The sequence below is a fragment of the Carcharodon carcharias genome, chromosome 37 (genome assembly GCF_017639515.1).
Source record: "Carcharodon carcharias isolate sCarCar2 chromosome 37, sCarCar2.pri, whole genome shotgun sequence".
In the NCBI taxonomy this organism is placed as follows: Eukaryota; Metazoa; Chordata; class Chondrichthyes; order Lamniformes; family Lamnidae; genus Carcharodon; species Carcharodon carcharias.
The window spans coordinates 4,473,557-4,492,158 of NC_054503.1; the positions used below are offsets into that span (position 1 = coordinate 4,473,557).

The 18,602-nt window shown below is 49.3% G+C and overlaps 1 protein-coding gene across 1 annotated transcript in view; it reads right to left on the reverse strand.

Annotated features, from left to right (window-relative positions):
- LOC121272948 (dapper homolog 2-like) overlaps positions 1-17,601 on the reverse strand; it is a 145,882-nt gene extending 128,281 nt beyond the window's left edge. The window contains exon 1 of the mRNA XM_041179848.1: positions 17,183-17,601. Coding sequence (XP_041035782.1) covers positions 17,183-17,437 — 255 coding nt within the window. The 5' untranslated portion in view covers positions 17,438-17,601. The remainder of the gene's footprint in view (positions 1-17,182) is intronic.
- Positions 17,602-18,602: the final 1,001 nt, after the last annotated feature.

An 18,602-nucleotide genomic window follows, 5' to 3' on the forward strand; every position in this document is an offset into this window, starting at 1 on the left:
TTTATATATAGAATAACAGATACCTGGGATTGAGTTACAGACTAGAATCTAATCGAGGGTTTCAGGTGGTTTATATATAGAATAACAGATACCTGGGAGTGAGTTACAGACTGGAATCTCATCGAGGGGTCCGGGGTGGGTTATATATAGAATAACAAATACCCGGGAGTGAGTTACAGACTGGAATCTAATCGAGGGGTTCGGGGTAGTTTAAATACAGAATAACAGATACCCGGGAGTGAGTTACAGACTGGAATCTAATCGAGGGGTTCAGGTGGTTTATATATAGAATAACAGATACCCGGGAGTGAGTTACAGACTGGAATCTAATCAAGGGGTTCAGGTGGTTTATATATAGAATAACAGATACCCAGGAGTGAGTTACAGATTGTAATCTAACCGAGGGGTTCAAGGTGGTTTTCATATTGAATAAGAGATACCCGGGTGTGAGTTACAGACTGGAATCTAATCAAGGGGTTCAGGTGGTTTATATATAGAATAACAGATACCCAGGAGTGAGTTACAGATTGTAATCTAACCGAGGGGTTCAAGATGGTTTTCATATTGAATAAGAGATACCTGGGTGTGAGTTACAGACTGGAATCTAATCGAGGTGTTCAGGTGGTTTATATATAGAATAACAGATACCCGGGTGTGAGTTACAGACAGGAAACTCATCGAAGGGTTCAAGTGGTTTATATATAGAATAATAGAGTCCAGGGAGTGAGTTACAGACTGGAATCTAATTGAGGGGTTCAGGGGGGTTTATACATAGAATAACAGATACCTGGGAGTGAGTTACAGACTGGAATCTCATCGAGGGGTTCGAGGTGGTTTATATACAGAATTTCAGATACCTGGAAGTGAGTTACAGACGGGAATCTAATCGAGGGGTTCGGGATGGGTTATATATAGAATAACAGATACCCGGGAGTGAGTTACTGACTGGAATCTAATCGAGGGGTTCGAGGTGGTTTATATATATAATAACAGATACCCGAGAGCGAGTTACAGACTGGAATCTAATCGAGGGGTTCGAGGTGGTTTATATATAGAATAACAGATACCTGGGATTGAGTTACAGACTAGAATCTAATCGAGGGTTTCAGGTGGTTTATATATAGAATAACAGATACCTGGGAGTGAGTTACAGCCTGGAATCTAATCAGGGGGTTCAAGTTGGTTTATATATAGAATAACAGATACCTGGGAGTGAGTTACAGCCTGGAATCTAATCGAGGTGTTCAGGTGGTTTATATATAGAATAACAGATACCCGGGAGTGAGTTACAGACTGGAATCTAATCGAGGGGTTCAGGTGGTTTATATATAGAATAACAGATACCCGGGAGTGTGTTACAGACTGGAATCTAATCGAGGGGTTCGTTGGGGTTTATACTTAGAGTAACAGATACCCGGGATTGTGTTACAGACTGGAATCTAATCGAGGGGTTCGTTGGGGTTTATACATAGAATAACAGATACCCGGGAGCGAGTTACAGACTGGAATCTAATCGAGGGGTTCAAGGTGGATTATTTATAGAATAACAGATACCCGGGAGTGAGTTACAGACTGGAATCTAATCGAGGGGTTCAGGGTGGTTTATATATAGAATAACAGATACGCGGGAGTGAATTACAGACTGGAACCTAATCGAGGAGCTCAGGGTGGTTTATATATAGAATAACAGATACCCGAGTGTGAGTTACAGACTGGAATCTAATCGAGGGGTTCGGAGTGGTACATATTTAGAATAACAGAAAGCCGGGAGTGAGTTACAGACTGGAATCTAATCGAGGGGTTCGGTGGGTTTTATATATAGAATAACAGATACTCGGGAGCGAGTTACAGACTGGAATCTAATCGAGGGGTACAAGGTGTCTTATATACAGAATTTCAGATACCCGGGAATGAGTTACAGACTGGAATCTAATCAAGGGGTTCGAGGTGATTTATATATAGAATAACAGATACCTGGGAGTGAGTTGCAGACTGGAATCTAATCGAGGGGTTCAGGTGGTTCATATATAGAATAACAGATACCCGTGAGTGAGTTACAGACTGGAATCTAATCGAGGGGTTCAGGTGGTTTATATATAGAATAACAGATACCCAGGAGTGAGTTACAGATTGTAATCTAACCGAGGGGTTCAAGGTGGTTTTCATATTGAATAAGAGATACCTGGGTGTGAGTTACAGACTGGAATCTAATCGAGGTGTTCAGGTGGTTTATATATAGAATAACAGATACCCGGGTGTGAGTTACAGACAGGAAACTCATCGAAGGGTTCAAGTGGTTTATATATAGAATAACAGAGTCCAGGGAGTGAGTTACAGACTGGAATCTAATTGAGGGGTTCAGGGGGGTTTATACATAGAATAACAGATACCCGGGAGTGAGTTACAGACTGGAATCTCATCGAGGGGTTCGAGGTGGTTTATATACAGAATTTCAGATACCTGGAAGTGAGTTACAGACGGGAATCTAATCGAGGGGTTCGGGGTGGGTTATATATAGAATAACAGATACCCGGGAGTGAGTTACTGACTGGAATCTAATCGAGGGGTTCGAGGTGGTTTATATATATAATAACAGATACCTGGGATTGAGTTACAGACTGGAATCTAATCGAGGGGTTCGTTGGGGTTTATACTTAGAATAACAGATACCCGGGAGAGTGTTACAGACTGGAATCTAATCGAGGGGTTCGTTGGGGTTTATACATAGAATAACAAATACCCGGGAGCGAGTTACAGACTGGAATCTAATCGAGGGGTTCAAGGTGGATTATATATAGAATAACAGATACCCGGGAGCGAGTTACAGACTGGAATCTAATCGAGGTGTTCGTTGGGGTTTATACATAGAATAACAGATACCCGGGAGTGAGTTACAGACTGGAATCTAATCGAGGGGTCCGGGGTGGATTATATATAGAATAACAGATACCCGGGAGTGAGTTACAGACTGGAATCTAATCGAGGGGTTCAGGGTGGTTTATATATAGAATAACAGATACGCGGGAGTGAATTACAGACTGGAACCTAATCGAGGAGTTCAGGGTGGTTTATATATAGAATAACAGATACCCGAGTGTGAGTTACAGACTGGAATCTAATCGAGGGGTTCGGAGTGGTTTATATATAGAATAACAGAAAGCCGGGAGTGAGTTACAGACTGGAATCTAATCGAGGGGTTCGGTGGGTTTTATATATAGAATAACAGATACTCGGGAGCGAGTTACAGACTGGAATCTAATCGAGGGGTATAAGGTGTCTTATATACAGAATTTCAGATACCCGGGAATGAGTTACAGACTGGAATCTAATCAAGGGGTTCGAGGTGATTTATATATAGAATAACAGATACCTGGGAGTGAGTTGCAGACTGGAATCTAATCGAGGGGTTCAGGTGGTTCATATATAGAATAACAGATACCCGGGAGTGAGTTACAGACTAGAATCTAATCGAGGTGTTCGTTGGGGTTTATACATAGAATAACAGATACCCGGGAGTGAGTTACAGACTGGAATCTAATCGAGGGGTCCGGGGTGGATTATATATAGAATAACAGATACCCGGGAGTGAGTTACAGACTGGAATCTAATCGAGGGGTTCAGGGTGGTTTATATATAGAATAACAGATACGCGGGAGTGAATTACAGACTGGAACCTAATCGAGGAGTTCAGGGTGGTTTATATATAGAATAACAGATACCCGAGTGTGAGTTACAGACTGGAATCTAATCGAGGGGTTCGGAGTGGTTTATATATAGAATAACAGAAAGCCGGGAGCGAGTTACAGACTGGAATCTAATCGAGGGGTATAAGGTGTCTTATATACAGAATTTCAGATACCCGGGAATGAGTTACAGACTGGAATCTAATCAAGGGGTTCGAGGTGATTTATATATAGAATAACAGATACCTGGGAGTGAGTTGCAGACTGGAATCTAATCGAGGGGTTCAGGTGGTTCATATATAGAATAACAGATACCCGTGAGTGAGTTACAGACTGGAAGCTAATCGAGGGGTTCAGGTGGTTTATATATAGAATAACAGATACGCGGGAGTGAGTTACAGACTGGAATCTAATCAAGGGGTTCAGGTGGTTTATATATAGAATAACAGATACCCAGGAGTGAGTTACATATTGTAATCTAACCGAGGGGTTCAAGGTGGTTTTCATATTGAATAAGAGATACCCAGGTGTGAGTTACAGACTGGAATCTAATCGAGGTGTTCAGGTGGTTTATATATAGAATAACAGATACCCGGGTGTGAGTTACAGACAGGAAACTCATCGAAGGGTTCAGGTGGTTTATATATAGAATAACAGAGTCCAGGGAGTGAGTTACAGACTGGAATCTAATTGAGGGGTTCAGGGGGGTTTATACATAGAATAACAGATACCCGGGAGTGAGTTACAGACTGGTATCTCGTCGAGGGGTTCGAGGTGGTTTATGTACAGAATTTCAGATACCTGGAAGTGAGTTACAGACGGGAATCTAATCGAGGGGTTCGGGGTGGGTTATATATAGAATAACAGATACCCGGGAGTGAGTTACTGACTGGAATCTATTCGAGGAGTTCGAGGTGGTTTATATACATAATAACAGATACCCGAGAGCGAGTTACAGACTGGAATCTAATCGAGGGGTTCGAGGTGGTTTATATGTAGGATAACAGATACCTGGGATTGAGTTACAGACTAGAATCTAATCGAGGGGTTCAGGTGGTTTATATATAGAATAACAGATACCTGGGAGTGAGTTACAGCCTGGAATCTAATCAGGGGGTTCAAGTTGGTTTATGTATAGAATAACAGATACCTGGGAGTGAGTTACAGCCTGGAATCTAATCGAGGTGTTCAGGTGGTTTATATATAGAATAACAGATACCCGGGAGTGTGTTACAGACTGGAATCTAATCGAGGGGTTCCTTGGGGTTTATACTTAGAATAACAGCTACTCGGGAGTGTGTTACAGACTGGAATCTAATCGAGGGGTTAGTTGGGGTTTATACATAGAATAACAGATACCCGGGAGCGAGTTACACACTGGAATCTAATCGAGGGGTTCGAGGTTGTTTATATACAGAACCTCAGATACCCGGGAGTGAGTTACAGACTGGAATCTAATCGAGGGGTCCGGGGTGGATTATATATAGAATAACAGATACCCGGGAGTGAGTTACAGACTGGAATCTAATCGAGGGGTTCAGGGTGGTTTATATATAGAATAACAGATACCCGGGAGTGAATTACAGACTGGAACCTAATCGAGGAGTTCAGTGTGGTTTATATATAGAATAACAGATACCCGAGTGTGAGTTACAGACTGGAATCTAATCGAGGGGTTCGAGATTGTTTATATACAGGATTTCAGATACCCGGGAGTGAGTTACAGACTGGAATCTAATCGAGGGGTCTGGGGTGGGTTATATATAGAATAACAGATACCCGGGAGTGAGTTACAGCCTGGAATCTAATCGAGGGGTTCAGGGTAGTTTATATATAGAATAACAGATACCCGGGAGTGAGTTACAGACTGGAATCTAATTGACGGGTTCCGGGTGGTTTATATATAGAATAACAGATACCCGAGTGTGAGTTACAGACTGGAATCTAATCGAGGGTTTCGGGGTCGTTTATATATGGAATAACAGAAAGCCGGGAGTGAGTAACAGACTGGAATCTAATCGAGGGGTTCGGTTTGGGTTATATCTTGAATATCAGATACCCGGGAGTGAGTTACAGAGTGGAATCTAATCGAGGGTTTCGGGGTGGTTTATATATAGAATAACAGATACCTGGTAGTGAGTTACAGACTGGAATCTAATCGAGGGGTTCGAGGTGGTTTATATATAGAATAACAGATACCCAGGAGTGAGTTACAGACTGGAATCTAATCGAGGGGTACGAGGTGGTTTATATACAGAATTTCAGATACCCGGGAATGAGTTACAGACTGGAATCTAATCGAGGGGTTCGAGGTGGTTTATATATAGCATAACAGATACCTGGGATTGAGTTACAGACTGAAATCTAATCGAGGGGTTCGGGGAGGTTTATATATAGAATAACAGATACCAGGGATTGAGTTACGGACTGAAATCTAATCGAGGGATTCGGGGAGGTTTATATAGATAGAATAACAGATACCCGGGAGTGAGTTACAGACTGGAATCTAATCAAGGGGTTCGAGGTGGTTTATATATAGAATAACAGATACCTGGGATTGAGTTACAGACTGAAATCCAATCGAGGGGTTCGGGGAGGTTTATATAGATTGAATAACAGATACCCGGGAGTGAGTTACAGACTGGAATCTAATCAAGGGGTTTGAGGTGGTTTATATATAGATTGGGAAGCTGCAGCTGGTGCTGCAATCATGCGAAGCCAATCATTAAGTTCCAGCCTGTATCTTCCACCAGGTACACATTGTTCTGCAGTGTCAGGTGGCAGGAGCCTAGCCCCTTTGCTGAATTTGATGTGGTTCTTATCTGATTGCCACGTATTTACCTGAGAGTTTGAGTGCAGACTGATTCCTTTTGACAAACACAGGGCCTCAGTGATCCAGAGCAGTAATTATTTCTAACAGCATCTGTTGAAGCTTGAGCAAGCTCTTATCTCAGAATTACCTCTGAGCAACTCCATAATTCTGCTTTGATGCTCATAAATGCTTTTAACTCTTTGCCTACGTCTTTGCTGAAAGAGTTTGGGAGACGCGGCCTTATCATCTGCCCTCCCCACTGGGGTACTGGTTTTCATATGCTCCATAGCCTCCACCCCCCCTCCCCCTGGGCAAGTGCCCACATGATCTTTGATTGTAAGGCAATTTGACTGTGGGCAGCATTGCCACCTGGCCTGGAACTGTCCTCAGCTGCAGGGTGGAGACACATGACACCCCCCCCTCCCCACCACCTTGATCGCACTTCAGTGCTTCCATGACGCTCCTCACCGGGGCTCCCTTTGCCCCCTTCACCCGCTCAACATCAACTGTGATCAGTCCAACAACCCTGTTCCCCCCCAACCCCTCGCCTCGAAATTCTGGTTCCTCCTCCCCCACAAATCCTAGTCCCTCCCTTGCACACACACATGCACCATCCCTATAAATACCAGGCACCTATTATCAAATCCTTCTGTGGCTACTCACTCCTGGCTGGTCTCCCACAGGCTCTTTACAGTGCAGGAGGAGGCCATTCGGCCCATTGAACCTGCACTGGCTCTCTGAAAGAGCATTCCACCTCGTACCTCTTCCCACTCCCCTGCCTTGTCCCCCTAACCTTGCGCATTCTCTCTTTTCGGGTAGCCATCCAATTCCCTTTCAATTACCCTAATCGAACCTGCCTCCACCACCCTCTCAGGAAGTTGACTCCAGTCTCCAACCACCCTCTGGGTGAAAAAATGTTCCCTCACCTCACATTTACTCCTTTTGCCAATTACTTTGAATCTGTGCTCTCTAGTTCTTGATGCTCTCTGAAGTGGGAACAGTTTCTCGCTATTTACCCTGTCCATACCCCTCAGGATCTTGGATACCTCTGTCAAGTCCCCTCTCAGCCTTCTTTTCTCCAAGGAAAACAGTCCCATCCTCTCCAACCTATTCTCACAGTTATAGTTCTTCATCCCGGGAATCATTCCTGTGAATCTTCTCTGTACTCTCTCCGATGCCTTCACATCCTCCCTCGAGTATGGTGCCCAGAACTGGACGCAGTCCCCCAGCTGAGGCCTAACTAGTGTCCTATACAAGTTCACCATGACCTCCTTACTCTTGTACTCTATGCCCCTATTATTATAATTACCCTCACGTTCTACCCTTGTAAACTTGAGGCTGTCTTCAGTATACATACTCACCCCCTCCCTCCCTCTTTGCTTATGCTGATGATTCACCCCTGGCTAAAGAACTTCCAGACATTGAGAAAACATTCATTGAAAGTCTCTGTTCTCTGGAAGCCAGCTTCAGTAAATAAAGACTTCAACTAAACGCTGCCTCGATGGCCGTTTCAACCTGTCACCTGAACAATTCCCAAGGCCAGCGAGGAGCTTCAGGTTCGGATCTGCAAGCTGACCACTCACCCACCACCTCACGCCAAATTATCTTGGCGTCACCCTTGATCGAACATTGACACCACCACCTCCCCAAACCCCGGCATCGCCTCCAAAACACCGGCGCCAAGGTCAAGACGAGAGTGAATCTCGCACGGAAAGTGGCGGGTACCACCTGGGGCAGCAGAGCCCACACATGACACACTCGCCCTGGTCTACCCAATAAGCAGGGTACCGCCGCTCAACCTGGTGGTACAAAAGGTGGTAGGTATCCATGTTGACCCCTGTGCTGCTATTAACACATTCTGCTATCTTACCTTTATGCCGCTATCAGCACCTTCTTTAGTCTTTAACTATACCATTAACACTCCCTTTGCATTGCTGAAAATAGAGACATGTCGAAGGTTTTCATTTTGCACTCTTCAGGACACTTTGCAAGAAGCGCCTGACAATCTTAAATTGGTTGTCAGCCGTCAGGCTTGCAGTTGTCAGTTGGGCTCGCAATGTGTGGCACATTTGCATGTACTGGAAGCTACATATATTAGTACATGGGGCCCTGTTCTTTGCAGACAGAAGGAAAATCTACACGCATTGTGCCTGTTTCGGCCAAGCAAAATAAGTGACAGCCATTCGCTGACTCATTCCTCAGAGCAATGCCTTGAGCAATCAGGGTCAAGCTGCCTGCTTTAAATTTCAAACAATGCTTGGCAGTTAACCATCATTCACCATCACTGGTGCATTCTCCATGGCAACGGCTCTACCAGAGTCCACTTGTAAACCAATCGGCACTCTCTTCACGTACAGTATAAATTGTTGTTTTCCCCTTACATTGGTATTCTTGTGAAGCGTCCTGATGAGTGTAAGACAAAAAGCTTTGACATCTCTCTCTTCTCCCAGCAATACTCAAGTTCTGTACTGCCAAACTCCCTTTGTCTTGTGTCCATGACATCTTTGTCAATCCCTCTTGAGCTGCCACCTCTCCCTGACCTTCTGTTTTGCCCCACCTGTTCACCCCCTCTTAAACGGTCTAAAACCCATCACATTACCACTTCTCTTTAGCTGCGAAGAGTCATACGGACGCAAAACGTTTAACTCTGTTTCTCTCTCCACGGACACTGCCAGACCTGCTGAGTTTTTCCAGCATTTTCTGTTTTTGTTTCAGATTTCCAGCAGCCTCGGTATTTTGCTTCTGTGTTACGGTAGGTCGCCACCTCTGGGAAGTCACGAGGGTCATTTCAGCTAATGAAGCACTTCTATTAACACAGGACCTCGGTGGCACGTGGGGGGAGGGGGGGTGGAATCCCATGTACCCATCTGAAATCCCGCGGACCCTGCTGCAACACATTTCACACTCCATACAAACGGACGACAGCACCAACCTCTCAGTGGCACACCGAAACACCACCAACCACAACCAGGTAACTGACCTAAGGGACCCGACTACCGTCTGAAGGCCCAGGTATCGACCTTTCCAGGAAAACATGGGCAACCCTCAACCTCTTGAGGACAGGCCAGGGATTATGTGCGCCACCACCCCCCCCAACCTCGCTCCACAACAGGAGGAACAGTTCAAATTCTGACTGACCAGTCGAATCGGACCATCGCCCACATACTGGGCTCCTGGCCTGAGAGATCTACTCCTACAGCAACACCATCGTTCACACTGTGTCAGAGGAAGCCGTTGAATGGATTGTTAACTTCGACATGGAACTATAACCGCTTCCCCAGACATAGGAATCATTTTTTTTTAAATGGAAACCTCCACTGCCCACGTCCCAACTCCTGCCAAGTCGCACACCCCACGTGCTCGTCGATCTACACCGGCTCCCTGTCAAGCTATGCCTTGATATAAAAACCTCATCTGTGTTTTCAAATCCCTCTTGAGCCCCGCACCTCCCTATCTCTGTCACCTCCTCCAGCCCTACAACCCTCCCTATCTCTGTCACCTCCTCCAGCCCTACAACCCTCCCTATCTCTGTCACCTCCTCCAGCCCTACAACCCTCCCTATCTCTGTCACCTCCTCCAGCCCTACAACCCTCCCTATCCCTGTCACCTCCTCCAGCCCCTACAACCCTCCCTATCTCTGTCACCTCCTCCAGCCCTACAACCCTCCCTATCTCTGTCACCTCCTCCAGCCCTACAACCCTCCCTATCTCTGTCACTTCCTCCAGCCCTACAACCCTCCCTATCTCTGTCACCTCCTCCAGCCCTACAACCCTCCCTATCTCTGTCACCTCCTCCAGCCCTACAACCCTCCCTATCTCTGTCACCTCCTCCAGCCCTACAACCCTCCCTATTTCTGTAACCTCCTCCAGCCCTACAACCCTCCCTATCTCTGTAACCTCCTCCAGTGCCTACATCACTCCCTATCTGTAACCTCCTCCAGCCTCTACAACCCTCCCTATCTCTGTAACCTCCTCCAGCCCCTACAACCCTCCCTATCTCTGTAACCTCCTCCAGCCCCTACAACATTCCCTATCTCTGTAAAATCCTCCGGCCCCTACAACCCTCCCTATCTCTGTAAACTCCTCCAGCCCCTACAACCCTCCCTATCTCTGTAACCTCCTCCAGCCCCTACAACCCTCCCATCTCTGTAACTTAGCCCCCTACAACCCTCCCTATCTCCGGAACCCTCTCCAGTCCCGACAACCCTCCGAGCTCTCTGCGCTCCTTCAATTCTGGATTCTTGAGCAACCCCTGATTCCCATCGCTCCACCATTGGCGGCCGTGCCTTCAGCTGCCTGGGGGGGCCCTAAGCTCTGGAATTCCCTCCCTAAACCTCTCCGGCTCTCTCTCTCGCTCTCTCATTCTCCTCCTTTAAGACGCTCCTTAAAACCGACCTCTTTGACCCAGCTTTTGGTCGCTTGTCCCCAATATTTCCTTCTGTGGCTCGGGGTCATACTTTGTTTTATAACCCTCCTGTGAAGCACCTTAGGGCGTTTCATTATTTTAAAAAGGTGCTATATCAATATAAGTCGTTGTTATTGGCCATCTCAACACCACCTAACCAGAATCACAGCTCTCACAGACCCCCAGGCCTGAATGTGCTGATGTCCATTCCCTCCCCAGACTCTTGACGCTGGTGAGGGAGGGAAGGAATGCCGGTCCCCATGGGGAGAATTGGCCCCTCTACCCTCCCTTTCCCGTGGGACCGTCAGCACCCATCTCCCGAGAAGAAAGGGGGGGTGTTAATGCCAAGGGTTCCCAGCTGCGCCTCGATTTAAAGGGGCCACACGGGTCGAAGGAGCGGACCAGGTCACCTGAGCGGGCATCACCCCTGCTGGAGTAGGGGGGTGTGGGGGGGTAGCTCCGAGGAAGCAGGGCCTCGATCCTGAGGGTGAGAGGGGCCAGCCACCCCAAACCCCCCCCCCCCCCCACCCATCTCCCCCACCTCCCGACAGAGCCTTGTATCACCCATGTGTGCCCTCGGAGGATCCTGACTGTCTACCGAGCCCTGGCACCCTGCCACAGCGTGCCAGCAGCCGGGCTAAGGAGTCTTCCAGCTGAGACACGAAGGTGGAAAAAAAAATAATCAGGATTTGGCTGCACAGCGTATACTTAAAGCAGGACTGAGACTCACAGTGGGATGAGGCCTAATTTATATTTACACTCGAGGTAGCTTGCAAGCTGCGATTCAGCGAGCAGAACTGACTTCTGGCGAGACCGACGCCAGACATGTGAACAATTAAGGGATTAACATCCATCAACCGATGGGTGTGTCGCTTGGCAACCCTACATTTAGATTAAATTAAATCACCCCCCCCCCCCCCCCCCCCACCCACCCCCCCCCCCCCCTCTCCAATTGTACAAAAGCGGGCCGTGAAATCTGGAGAGAGCGAGCGGGAAACCACAAGCCCGTACACACTTCAGTCGTGCAGTCTCTGCCCCAGGGCAGTTGCAGTGGGATTACTGAAATCTGATCATTGCAGGCAAGTCTGGCGTTCATTTCGCCCATCCTCTGGCACCTCCTCCCCCCCCCCCCCCCCCCGAAACGGTGCCCCTGAGCGACTCTCGACACTTTATGGCGCAGGAGCAGGCCATTCGGCCCACCTACTCTGTCGCTGCTGCTCCGCTCCAGCCTCCTCCCACCTTCTTCGTCTCCCCCACCTACCACCGCCGTCACCAACCCATCCCTTCTATTCCCTTTCTCCCTCGTGGTGTTTATCCAGCTGCCGCCCCCCCCCCCCCCCCCCCCCCCCACCCCCCGGAGAAATGTTGTTCGCAAGCTCTCTTGCGCTTTATTGAGGTTGGGGGCAGACAGTGTGAAGCGATGGTTTAGTAAAGGGACCCTCCCCTCCCTGTGAGGGGAGTCATTCGTCCGCCCAGAGGGACTTGGTGCTGTCTCCCGAGCAGGATTCCCGACTATTTCTCTCGCTCGCTTTACAAGATTATCCTGATAGGAGCTGGAAGGGATCCATTCAGTATCCCCCTGCGCACCCCCACCCCTAACCACCTCGAGCCTGTTGCACAGGAACAGGAGGAGGCCATTCAGCCCCCTCACGAGCCTGTTACACAGGAAAAGGAGGCCATTCAGCCCTTCTCGAGCCTGTTACACAGGAACAGGAGGAGGCCATTCAGCCCCTTGAGCCTGTTACACAGGAACAGGAGGAGGCCATTCAGCCCCTTGAGCCTGTTACACAGGAACAGGAGGAGGCCTTTCCGCCCCCCCCAGTCGAGCCTGTTACACAGGAACAGGAGGAGGTCATTCAGCCACCTTGAGCCTGTTACACAGGAGCTGGAGGAGGCCATTCAGCCCCTCGAGCCTGTTACACAGGAACGGGAGTAGGCCAATCAGCCCCTTGAGCCTGTTACACAGGAACAGGAGGCGGCCAGTCAGCCCCTTCGTGCATATAACACAGGAACAGGAGGAGGCCTTTCAGCTCCTCTCGAGCCTGCTCCGTTGTTCAGTCAGACAATGGCCTATCTGTATGTTAACTCCATTTACCCACCTTTGCTTTCTCGTTACCCCCAACCCAACAAAAATCTATCCATTGCCAGTCTTTTTGGGTGGAGAGAGTTCCAGACTCCCACAGCCCTCTGTGTGAAGGAATTCTTCCTGATGTCCCCCCGAGCAGCTTGACTCTCATTTTAAGGTTTGGTCCCCTTGTTCCAGACTTCCCCACTCACCACTTCACCAGAGGAAATACTGTTTCTCTCGATTGACCCTATCAAATCCTTTAATCATCTCAAACCCCTCGATTGGATCACCCCTCACATCTCTACATTCGAGGGAGTACCAGCCCAGTCTGTGCAAACTGTCCTTGGAATTTAACCATTTCAGCCCCGGGATTGCCCTGGCCAATCCATGTGCCAAGGGCCAATGCGTCCTTCCGGAGGATTAACACGTACCTGCGGCAGACAGGCCGAATGTCTACGCAAAGCCCCCATCCCCATCCCAAAACCCCCTCAGTGTTGGGCCCCTGGGCTTGACATGGATCAGAGGGCACAGGAAGATCCCAGCCTCCTGCCTCACCCCTGCCCCACCAAACCCCCTCCTAATTTTGACGCACTTTCAGAAGCGACGTTAATCTCTCTCTCGCTGGGGTGGGGGGTTGGGGGAGGCGGTGGGTGTGGTGGTCAGATAGCTGGTTCCAGCTCCATTCAAACACTCTGGTCCAGGTAGATTAACCAGTGACACTGGCCCACACAACCACCTCAGAGAAACAGGGTCCAGTCAGCGTTTATAAAAAATTGGCCAACACTCCAGGTGTTGACTCACCCCAGCCCTGGGTTCCTTTTATTGTGTCATTTCCCTGCTGGTCCCATTACAGGTTATTAAAGGGCTCCTTCCCCACCCCCCTCCCCTTCCCTTCTCCTCTCCCTATCTCCCTGGGCTCCCCAATGCATTGTGCAGCTGGCCCTTAAAGGGGCCAGCATCCTATTCCCCCTTTGCAACATCACTGACTCTTCAAGAGGCCCAAGCATCCTCTGCCTACTGCCGTCCCACTGGTTCTTAAAGGAGCCCCGCACCCTGAAATCACCATCAATGTCACCAGCTCTTAAAAGGGACCCAGCCATAGGGAGCCAGCCATATAAATACAAACACAAAAAATGCTGGAAAAACTCAGCAGGTCTGACAACAGCTGTGGAGAGAAAGACAGACTTAACGTTTCGAGTCTGTATGACTCTTCTCTTTAGCTCTGAAGAAGAGTCATACGGACTCAAAATGTCAACTCTGGCTTTCTCTCCACAGATACTGTCAGACCTGCCGAGTTTTTCCAGCATTTTTTGTTTTTGATTCAGATTTCCAGCATCCACAGTATTTTGCTTTAAGCCATATAAATACTGTGGCTACAAGAGCAGGTCAAAGGCTGGGAATCCTGCAGTGAGTTAACTCACCCCCTGACTCCCCAAAGCCTGTCCACCATCTACAAGGCACAAGTCAGGAGTGCGATGGAATACTCCCCACTTGCCTGGATGAGTGCAGCTCCCACAACACTCAAGAAGCTCGACACCATCCAGGACAAAGCAGCCCGGCCTGATTGGCACCCCATCCACAAACATTCACTCCCTCCACCACCGACGCACAGTAGCAGCAGTGTGTGTACCATCTACAAGATGCACTGCAGCAACTCACCAAGGCTCCTTCGACAGCACCTTCCAAACCCATGACCTCTACCATCTAGAAGGACAAGGGCAGCAGACACAAGGGAACACCACCACTTGCAAGTTCCCCTCTGAGTCACTCACCATCCTGACTTGGAAAGATATCGGCCATTCCTTTACTGTCGCTGGGTCAAAATCCTGGAACTCCCTTCCTAACAGCACTGTGGGTGTACCTACATCACATGGATTGCAGCGGCTCAAGAAGGCAGCTCATCCCCACCTTCTCACAGGGCAATTAGGGATGGGCAGTAAATGCCAGCCTCAGCCAGTGAAGCCCACATTCCATGAATAAATTAAAAAAAAGCACCCTTGAATCTTGCCTTCCTGTTGCAGTGTGCAGCTGGTTCTTAAAGGGGCCACACCAACATCATTGCAGTGCCACTGGCTCTTAAAGGGGCCCCACACCCTGGCTAGCCCTCTTCCAGCTGTTGATGAACATCTGGTCCTTCAGTTGGAGTTTCTCCATCTCACTGCTAAACCCGGCTCCCTGATCCCTTCGGCAGAGTCCGAGGTCCAGGGAAGCAATAAAGACATTTTGTATTGTAGCCAGCCTTCTGTTGGGAGGAAAGGTGTATCGAGGTGGCACACCAGAGACCAGGCAGCCTAGAGTCCCCAAGCGAAAGGAGCTTCACTCCAAACTTTCCCTCTTAGCTACCCAGTACATCCCACTGAACATTTTCCGAGATTCCCATTTCAAATCCCAGTGGAAGATTAAGTGCTTTGAATGGTGGAGGTGGTGGGGGGGGGGGGGGGGGGGGGGGGAGAAGTGGGCATGTCAGCCACTTAAAGCACAGCAGGATCCCACAAACAGCTAGTTAAATCTGCTGTTGACGGTGCACTGGGGCCTTTCATCCCCACTCAAGAGGTCCAGATGCAGCCTTCGCTTAACCCGCCATCCAAAAAATAACGCTGCCTCCGACAGTGTAGCACTCCCTCAGTACTGGCACTGCCAGCCTCGATTATGGCGCTCAAGTTTCTGGAGTGTGGGGAGAGGAGGGGGGGTCTGAATCCACAACCCTCGGACTCGGGAGTGAGGCCTGCGGAGCTGGGGGGGGGGATTCTGGGATCAACTTCAGGGCAGGCAGTCAACTCTCGAAAGGGACAGTCACTGGCTGCAGCGAGCTCACAGGAGAAGAGGAGGAGTCCATTCAGCCCCTCAGGCCTGCCCTACCATTTGGCGGGCTCATGGCGGATCGCATCGTCAGCTGTCCCCCGAGTCGAGGGTGATGCCCCCCTCAGGGTTGTTGAGTTTCTCCCGGGGGTCTTCATGTGGCTGGACAGTCCCATCCTCCACCCAGAGGTCTTTGGGTACATGGGGGCAGGATGTCCAGCGAGGTGGGGAGGGGGGTGGGGGAGGTGGAGTGCTTCCGGTTACTTCCTTCTCTGCTGCCACTCTGCCTCATCCTGAAGGTGTCAGGATCTGCAGGAGGCGATGCAGCTCGGTGGGTGAGTGACGGCCGGTTTTGAACGATCGGGAGCAAGATCCTCCCCCCCCCAGTCATCGATGTCAATCTCGCCGAGCTTCAAGGAGAACCAGAGCGTCCCTGAAGCCTTTTCTTCACCTTCTCCCCCTGGAAACGCTGGCCATTTGAGAGCAGAGAGAACAGGACCTGGTGGGGAAGAGGCCATCCAGACACAGTGTCCAGGCCATCGTGGTTGATTTTGCAGGAGTTTTGCCTGAACGTTTGTGTGGAGCTGACTTCAAGAAGGGCACTGGTGTTTGGTCGACAGTTGTCCCATTGAATGGGAAGGTAGTGGCAGAGCCATTGCTGATGAAATTTCTCTAGCACTCTTCTGTGTCACTGATACACAGACCAGGTCTCACTGCAGTGTAGGAATGTGGTGACAACAACTGCTCTGTACACTAGCATTCTTGTTTATTTGAGGAGGTCAAACACTCGCTGCTGTAGCTGGTAGAAGGCTGAGCTGCCACAGCTGATCCAGTGTTGGTCTCCTCATCTACAGTGGCCTTTTGAGAGAGGTGGCTGCCAAGGTATGCTCATCATGGCTGATCCATACCTTGACTCTCATTCACCCACTACCACTATAGAGATAAGAACAAGAGACACCTTGTCCCGGTAGTTTAGAGGGAGATTTTCCCTATGTAGGTCCATATATCCCAGAATGATCCCGTCCCAATGAATTCCAGAATGATCCCATCAAATCCCAGCATGGTCCCTTTAAAGCCCAGAATGATCCCATCCCATCAAATCTCAGAATGATTGCATCCCAACAATTCCCAAAATGATCCCATCCCAAAAAATCCCAGAATGATTGCATCCCAAAAAATCCCTGAGTGATCTCATCCAATAATTCCCAGAATGATCCCATCCCACCAAGTGCCAGAATGATCCCATCCCACCAAGTGCCAGAATGATCCCAGTCCAACAAATCCCAAAATGATCCCATCCCGATAATTCCCCGAATGACCCCAGCCCAACAAATCCCAAAACGATTGCATCCCATCAAATGCCAGAACGACCCCATCGAATCCCAGAACGGTACCTGCTCCCCGTGCCTCTCTTACCTGCTGGCTGTTACCTGTTGCTCTCGCCGGCTGATGAAACCCCCCTGGGCTACTCTTTCCACGGTCCCCGGTGGCCTCGTCCTCCTCCTCCTCTTCCTCTTCCTGCGCCCCCAGGACCCTCTGAACCGTCTCCCGTTGCTTCTCCCGGAGCAGCCGGAGCTCCTGCAAGCCGGCCAGACTGGCTTCCAGCCTCTCCCCGACCCTCCGGCGGTCCAGCCCGGGGCTGGGGGCGCTCACAGCCGCTTTGCGAGCCATGCCGAGAGCCTCCCAGGCTTGGACAGGGATGCTCCCCTTCCCTCCTTAGACACCTCTTCTCCCCAAGTAGAGTAACAAGGGGTGGAGGGGCGGGGGGGAAAGGCAGGGATACAAATGTAACGTGGCTGAAATGTATCCAAGTCAGTTTCACTGGGCGAAATGGACACAATGTAACAGGCAGGCAGACTCTGATAGGCTGAGACCGTCACATGACCCCAGGGAGGGGGCGTGGCCTCCCCCTCTCCTGGTCCCTGATTGGAGCAAACCCTGTATTTGACTGAGAAAGACTTTTCCAAAATGTTCCCATGATAATTCCACCCCCCCCCCCCCCCCCGCCCCCCCTCACTCTCCCCCTCTCGGCAGACACACACACACACACACACACACAACAAAATCACATCTCTTTATTTATATAAATCTCTTTCCTTGTTTGAAGTGAATTTAAAAGTTTTGTCTCACGCCCTAAGGGAAGATGAGAAATTATATATATATATACATGTATATATCCCTGTGTGAGGATCAAAGGGGTTTAAAACAACAATTCATACCTGTGTAAAAAAACGTAGCTGTGTTCACGAAGCCTGTCTCCATCTGGGGGTGTGGATCAGTCCTACCCTTCCTTCCCCTCCCCTCTGCTGCCCCGTCTGGCGAAGGGTAGACGGAGTTAAGGTTCGGAGCAATGATCTAACTCAGTGGATGTTCAGGCTTGAGGGGCCGAATGGCCTGCTTTCCTTGACCCTCCCCCCCAACTTCTCCTCTTTGCTATCCCAGATCCCAAGATTCCCAGAGACACCAGTGCGTAACCCTTGGTTAACATTCCCCGTGCAGCGCCGCGGGAGTGCCGCACTGTCAGAGGTGCCAGATGAGTGGGTAAGAACATAAGAAATAGGAGCAGGATTAGGCCATTCGGCCTCTCAAGCCTGCCCTGCCATTCAATAAGATCACGGTTGATCTGCCCCAGGCCTCAACTCCTCTTTCGTGCCAGCTCCTCATAGCCCTCAACTCCCCGATATTTCAAAAATCTATCTATCCCCTCTTTAAATACTTTGTGGTCTACCCTCCACAACTTTCTGGGTTAGCAAATCCCAGACATTCACCACCCTCTGAGAGGAGAAATTCCTTTGCATCTCAGTTTTAAATGAGTGTTCCCTTATTTTGTAACCAT